The sequence below is a fragment of the Nuphar pumila genome, chromosome 9 (assembly GCF_984573655.1).
Source record: "Nuphar pumila chromosome 9, dmNupPumi1.hap1.1, whole genome shotgun sequence".
NCBI classification, from domain to species: Eukaryota; Viridiplantae; Streptophyta; class Magnoliopsida; order Nymphaeales; family Nymphaeaceae; genus Nuphar; species Nuphar pumila.
In genome coordinates, this window is record NC_143257.1 from 116,935,998 (window position 1) to 116,943,528 (window position 7,531).

The window sequence follows — 7,531 nt, forward strand, 5'->3', positions numbered from 1 at the left end:
CCTAAAACCTAATCTGGATCTGATTAGCTTAAAATATGATATTTACACATAATCGGAATTGGATTTATTGGATCCAGATTTTAGTTGGATTTAAATCCAGACTTGGATGAAAAAAACAATATTGAATCCAAGTCTGATTATTAATCGGATCTTTGAATTCAAGTCTGATTATTAATCGGATCTGAATTTGGCTACCGAATCTGACCTATCAGATTTGGATTCGGGTCAGGTGTCAGATTACATCCGACCTGTATATCCCTTGAGAAAGAGGGGAAGGAAGGGTTTGGAATCAAGGAGAGAGGAAGGATGAAGGCGTCCCTCAAGTTCCGGGAGGAGCGGAAGCCCCTCCTGAGGGCGAAGGTCCCCTTGAGCTTCCTCGGTCTCCCCTTCCTCTCCGGCATATCGGCCGGAGATTCCGCCGCCGAGCTCTGCATGATCCTTGCCACCGCCTTCAACGCCGGTCCCTCCGTCCGCATCTCGTACCGCCCCAACGACCCCTCAAACGCCTTTCGCCTCGTCGTCAAGACCGGCATCGGCCCCTTCGGCTCCCCCGCTGCCTCCCCGCTCTCCATGAGCGCCGAGTTCGACCTCCTCCGCGGCGGCCGCGACCCCAAGTTCTTCGTCCGGTTCAGCCCCCGGGCCGGCGATTTCTCCGTCAAGAAGACGGCCGGATCGCCGCCGATCGGATTCTCCGATAATCCCGGCGCCTTCTTCGACCGGAAGACGGGCGACGGTTTGGAGGAGAACGGCGGCGGAGGATCGGCCGATCGTCTCCGGCTAGGGTTCTGCGAGAACGGAGGAGTGGTCGCGGCCGGGCATCGCGATAGATCGGCGGTGGCATCGGGATCGTTTTCCGGCGTGATCGACGGCCTATTCTCTGGTGTCGAGATCCGCGCGAGGAGCGCCTTTCCGGTGAGGAAGCACGCCGTTCTCAGCTTCGGGTGGGGGATTAGGGTTCCGACGGGGCTGTCATCGGCCGGAATCTCGCTCAGAAACCTGCCGATCTTGGTCATGAGCAAGGTGGGGATCGAGCAAGTAGCCGACGACGCCACGCGTCGGGAGGAAAACGGATCGGCCCCACTTATGGACGGCGAGGACGAATCCACGTGTTCGTCGATGAGGCGGCAGTTGGCGGCGCTACGGGCGGAGAGCGGAGCGCTACAGAAGGCGGTGGAGGAGCTGCGGTCAGAGATCGGAGGGGGACGGAGGGAGTGGAAGAGTCTGGTGAGGAAGAACGGGTCCCCGGCATCCGGCGAGTGCGCCGGACGATCGACGGAGGACGTCCGTGAGGAGTCGAAGGCCTCGAAAGGAGGGGAGACTTCAGGTGGGGCGTAAAAAAATGTTTTTATTTATTTTTGTAATAAATGGTAGTTGGTAGGTCGGTGAAAAAGTGTTTTAGGTGTTTCATCGTCTTAATAATTTTTGTAAATACTCGTCTTATGGGTTTTGGGTTAGATTTTTAGTGTTTAGGAAGAAGTGATGGTTCCCTTTGTATTTATGGGTACAAGTGATTGCAGGATAATTGCTTAACATGGTGATTTGTACTTTTGTTGGTCCAAGAAGATGATGTACACAAGATTTCTTGTTTTGATGTAGATAGTATGTTGGATGGTACCCTTTATGTTTAATTCATAATATAGGTTTTTACGTGAAATTATGACCGGAGATGTGAACTTCTATTCTTAATTTTCTCTAAAAAAAAAAACTATTCTCAATTTAAGCAACGAGATTTGAAATTCTATTCTCAATTTAAGAGAAGCAACACAATTTTAAACAAGGTTGTTGGAATTGAAAGTGGACACAAGAAAAGATACGAGAAGTGAAAGAGAGAAACGAGATTTTAATATTAATTTTGGAATCTAAACGGGAATTAAAAAAAATTTATAGGATAATCGAATGGGAAGCAAAATGAAAATAAAAATGAAAGTGGCATGAGAATCGAATGGAAGAGTATAAAAACTAAAAAAATCGATTATTTTTTAAATTTCATGTTTTTAAGTATACAAATTAAGGCCTCGTTCGGAAGTCAGATTGAGAAACTTGGTTTTATATAAACTGGGTTGTCTGAAAACCTGGTTTAAAACTTGTTTTATGAAAGTTTAAACACTTGGTTTTGTTGTTTGGTTGACATTCTACTAACTAGGTTTTGCAAGTTTTGCAGCAAAATAACTTGTAACATTTTATTTTGAACTTTATAAAATACATACATATGCACATTATATATATATATTAGGCTCCATTTCTTGTTTTGCCCCATAGTTTTGAAGTGTGTTATGATAGATCTGAACAATTAGATGTGTTTAGCAGGATAGATTTAGTGTGAATCGACTATTTGATCATGTTCTTTTTATGAAAAAATATATTTTTATGAGCCTGAAAAAACTGATAGCTTCATGGCCATTGATTTTGTATCAGGAAAAAACCTGTATACAGGTCAGATTTCCAAAGCCGGTTCTCACTAAAAAATACTTATAGATCACATCTATGGTGTTAGATGTGAGAAAAAATACTAAAAAGGATGAGTTTTGAGGGGATAGAATTGGGCAAAATGAGAAAGTGGGCAGAAACGCATTACTTTATATATATATATATATATATATATATATATAGAGAGAGAGAGAGAGAGAGAGAGAGAGACTATAGCCATCAACATTGTGAAAACATGTTCAAACAACATTGAACCGGCCAAAAAATACAAGCCAAGAAGCCCAGAAAAGGAAGCAAGATACAAATACAGTTGATCGACGATCATCACCCTGGTTGAGGAGGTGGCGATGGAGGCTGATTGCGTTGAAGCTCAGGAAGGTTGATGCGCAGAATGGCGTACATGTTTGCTAAGATAAGGTTCACTATTTTATTGAAAACCACCAGAATATGTCGGAAGATGGCGTTGTTGTGAGTCATCCAAACGAGCCACCAAGACGAGAGAAGCCAATTTCGCCAAATAATCTGTCATATGTTGCACTGACGTACCGGTTGAGGGCCCCACAGCAAGTCGTTTGCGAACGATTCTTGGCGTACGCTGACCACAGGCTTATTCCAGGTGACCTTAAAGATGTTTTGAAATACAGTGCACTCCCAAAATAGGTGAAATGCATATTCTTCGGCCACCTCGCACAACACGCATTTACTCGGAAGATGAAATCCGATGGATTTGAGGAAGTTGTCAGTCTGCACCCGATCGTGTAGGATGAGCCATGTCAGGAAATGAGATCGAGGAGTTGGTCCATTACCCGAGATAAGGTTTGCCGAGAATCGGTCCACCCCCGAAGGAAGGAGAGAGAGGTAGCATCCTTTAGCACGGAAAGAGTCGTTCAAAGCAAAGGCGTGTCCTAAGAACTGAGACTGCGAGTCAACAAGGCCATTAATAGAATGAACCACACACCAAGCTTGGATTCATGATCGATGAAGCTTTGATATTGCTTGCTGACTCACGCGAGTGACCCCAACCAACGATTCCACACCCTCGTATTTAGCAAGAAGAACGTTGGCACACGGGAACTCGTATTGGTGCGCAAGCAAGCTCTGCTTCTCGACGAGAATCATACTCCTCAATCTGGGGTCCTTGATTCCCAAACCCCCCTATAAAGAGGAAGCCTTAGGGTATCCCACCCTATCAGGTGGCGCTTGTTGTTGGAACCACGTCCAGACCATAGGAAGTTTGTCAAAACCCAAGATAGCTTCTTACTAACCCCCACAGACATCAGGAACATTGGCATAACAAATTCTGGCATAGCATTTAGGACGTGCTTAATGAGAGTCAGTCGACCCGCGATGGAAAGGTAGGAAGCTTGTCAGGCTGAAATTTTATTCTGAACCTTTTATAGAGTTGAGCTCAAAGTTGTCGTTGTGACCTTGCTGATATGAAGCGGCAGACCCAGATAAGAAAATGAGTTTTCCGTTACCGTGCATCCGAATATCCGTTGACCCATGACCAACATCGATGGAGGCGCATTAACCAAGAACAGATAACGCATATCGTAGTTCATAGATAAACCTGACATCGACAGGAAAAAAAGTAGGACAAGCTTGAATCTTGACAGTTGTTGGATTGAAGCCCTTCCAAAGATAATCATATCGTCGGCGTAGGTCAGGATATGACACAGGAACTCTGGTATACCGAATGGCTCAATTAGACCACACTCCACTGCCCTCTTGACCAAAACCATAAGGCCCTCAGAGACTATGTTGAAGAGTAAAGGAAACAGGGGACAACCTTGTCGAAGACTACGACCAAGTTTGAATTGTTTGCCCCTTACCCCATTGATCTAAATTTGTGATTGTGCATTGGTAACCAACTCATGGACCCAGCTAGAGAAACGTCTGCCGAAGCTCAAATTCGTCAACATGTTGAAAATGAACGGCCAATGAACCGAGTCGTAGGCTTTATGAAAGTCAAGCTTAAGAGTGAAGAAAGACCCCCCCCCCCCCCCCGTTGATATTGAGAGAATGCAATACTTCTGTGGCCAAAATAAAAGAATGTCGAAGCATTTTATTAGGGATGAAGGCGAGTTGAGCCTCCGATAAAATCCTAGTAGCGACTGACCGCATCCTATTTGCCAAAACCTTTGTGAAATAAACTTCCTAACACAGAAATAGGTCGGAACCGCAAGATGTCCGGTGCGGCAACTTCCTTAGGAATAAGAGACACAATGGCTAGGTGAGAATGAATCGGCAGTCAGCCGTTGCGATGAAACTCAACGAAGACACTAAGGATGTCACTCTTAATGCATTGCCAGAAAATGCAAAAGAAATCCACCGGATATCCATCAAAGCCCGGAGCTTTCCACCCAGACGAATCCCACACAATTGAGAAGATTTCATCTTCGGTGAACGACACCTGAATCGATTTGGAGAGAGCTCGATCTATGGTCAAGAATAATGCAGTACCCATAGCGTCACCTGCCGCTCGGCTGCAGGAATACAAGTTAGTGAAATAGTTGATGACAATAGTGAGCACCTGATCGCTAGAGTAGGAGACACAATCAATAGACATAAAACGAATCACATGTCTTTTATGCCTATGAGAGGCGAAAGAATGAAAGAACCTTGTGTTCCCGTCATCTGCTTTAAGTCAAATCACCCTTGATCACTGCTTCCAGCGTATCTCATCTTTTAGACGCCAAGATTGCAATAGCAAAGACAACTCGGTCGATCTAACATTGAGTCTTTTAATATCGGATGCAGGCATTGAGGACATAACCAAGAGCAACTGGTCGATGTTAGACAGCTCGCTCTCCCACTCCCCCATATTTTGGAATTTGATTATGTTATTGAAGACCAGCCAAGATTTGATGTCACAAGATAACCAAAACAGTTTAACCATGCACAGTGAAGTCGCTCGGTCCGCATAGCAAGGTATACTATAAGATTGTTGGATTAACGACTCGAAACCTGCCTCCTTAAGCCACCATTGCTCAAATCTGAAGGTTTTGTTGCCGGAGAAGCCTTGACCCCATTGGATAACAATCTGACTATGGTCCGAGACAGAAGGTGGAAGTAGGCAACAAGAAATGTCATTAATAGAGTTTAGAAGATTCGGCGATACGAGCACCTGATCTAGCAAACGGAAGCACAGTCGAGAACGTCGATTGGTCCAAGAGAACATTCCACCTACATGGGAGACTGGGTACAACCGGTTCATCTGAATAAAATTTTGGAAGCCCCTCATAGAAGCCGAGAAGGAAACCGGAAAGCTTGAGTTGATTGGCGACAGAAGGCAATTGTAATCACCCATGACAATATGTTGGTCCCCGAAAGAAGCAATTACCCTGTTCAGGTCCGACCAAAATTCCTCCCATCAGGAATTGCGGTGGGGATCGTAAACCATTGTGACCATAGCTGGCGTCGTCTTTGGGGGGAGGGGAAGAGAGATGGATATCGAAAAAGTTTCTATGTCAACCTGGTGTAAGTCTAGAGAGTGCTTTCCAAAGATTAGTAGACCTCCCGCATAGTTAATCACATGCTTGAAGAAAAAATCTGCACCACCCCAGATTTCGGAGACGATAGATCGTGAGATAATCTCCATCTTTATTTTACAAAGGGCAATGAGATCAGGCTTTTCTTGATGGATCCAACTTTCCAGAAAAAGACGCTTAGAGGGGCAATTCAGGCCCCGAATATTCCAACACAAGATCTTCATAACTGATAATCTGAAAATCCCCTCGGAGTGCGGATCCTCCCAGACCGCCTCGGAGAAACCCTCAACTCTTCAGATGGAGAATGTAGAGACCGACGATGTCTCCTGATTGGGAGACCACCCTGCCCATAAGCAGAGCACCCCTCGACCAAATTAGGAGCTTGGCTGACATCAGGGCTACGCCACTCAATCGCGACCAAGGATGGTAAGGCATCTGCAATAGCGACGAAGGTTTCACGCATAACGGATTTGACGCTTAGTAGCTATGGTTGAGGAAGCGATAAGTCTAGACGTTGAGCAGCTTCGCCCACAGACAGACCCATATAGGAAGAGATGGGACTGCTCGGTTCTGCCATAGCCGCAAGAGAAGGAGAGACTTAGGAGTGGTCGCTCCCCTGACTATCGAAGGGGCACTCCCCGGAGGAAGATGAATAGTCCACAGTAGTCGGAGCCCTGCAAATCATGGATAACGGAGGAGGATTGAAAATACTGGAGGAGACCAGGCGAAGCGGACAGATGATGCCTTTGACAGAGATTGATGAAACCAAGGCTGAAAGGCCATCCACGAGCCTACAGAACAAACGATTCTGGACCGAGACTCCATAAAAGGCAACGTATTGGTCTATGCAACAAACGAAGCCTCTGTTGGATATAACCTTTGCCATGTGAAAGGCCCAAACTCAGACCCCCCATAAGACAACACATTCGAATTTGAAGGTGTGGCATCTATAGATAGGCATAGAGAAACTTGAGGCACCATGGAGACCCCTGACAACTCCCAAAGCCCAACAAGCACTGAGTAGGGAACAACCAAAAGCAGTCGTAGCAACGAAGACTGGTTTTCAAACCACCCAGATGCCCACGATGGCAAGCAACTATGTGACCGAGTCAAGGATGCCTTGTCACACCCGCCAGACCACCTGATAGCCATCCCGACTTCTCGGGTATGGGAGAAATGGAGGAAGAGCTTACCGAGAAACGTGCTGCCAAAGCCGCCACGCGCACCGATCCTGATCACCAAAAAGGAAAAAGGTGTTCCCTCAGAAAGAAGAGAACCTCCGAACGGCGAGCCCCGAAAGGAGGAGACGACATCGGGTGATGACGACAGTGAGCTCTCACACCGAGACAGAAAATCACCGCACGCAAACTCAACGGCACAACGACCGCCAAGTTGCTGAGTGTGCCCGTATGCCACCGGCTCCAAAGGAGAGCAAAAGGTCGACAAAGGACGTTGAAAAACCCCGCACACCCACGTGGACCCCGCGACATCAGACTAGGGCCCCACCCTAGCCACAAGAGGTCAGTGAGCAGGGATATCGAGGGGCCAATGCATCCACCAAAGCAAAGAGAGTCGATAACTCGGCCTAGGCAATGTGGTGAGACCGCCTGCCT

The 7,531-nt window shown here is 46.5% G+C and overlaps 1 protein-coding gene across 1 annotated transcript; it reads left to right on the forward strand.

The window, feature by feature from the left end:
• The first annotated feature begins 306 nt into the window (after positions 1-306).
• On the forward strand, positions 307-1,335 carry LOC149829005 (uncharacterized). Its single transcript, XM_090017195.1, has one exon. It carries the CDS (start codon positions 307-309, stop codon positions 1,333-1,335), a length of 1,029 nt encoding a protein of 342 aa, XP_089873321.1.
• The last annotated feature ends 6,196 nt before the right edge of the window (positions 1,336-7,531 follow it).

What these genes read in the sequence shown, in the direction of transcription:
- LOC149829005 (XM_090017195.1), top strand. Translation starts at nt 307, where the DNA reads ATGAAGGCGTCCCTCAAGTTCCGGGAGGAGCGGAAGCCCCTCCTGAGG.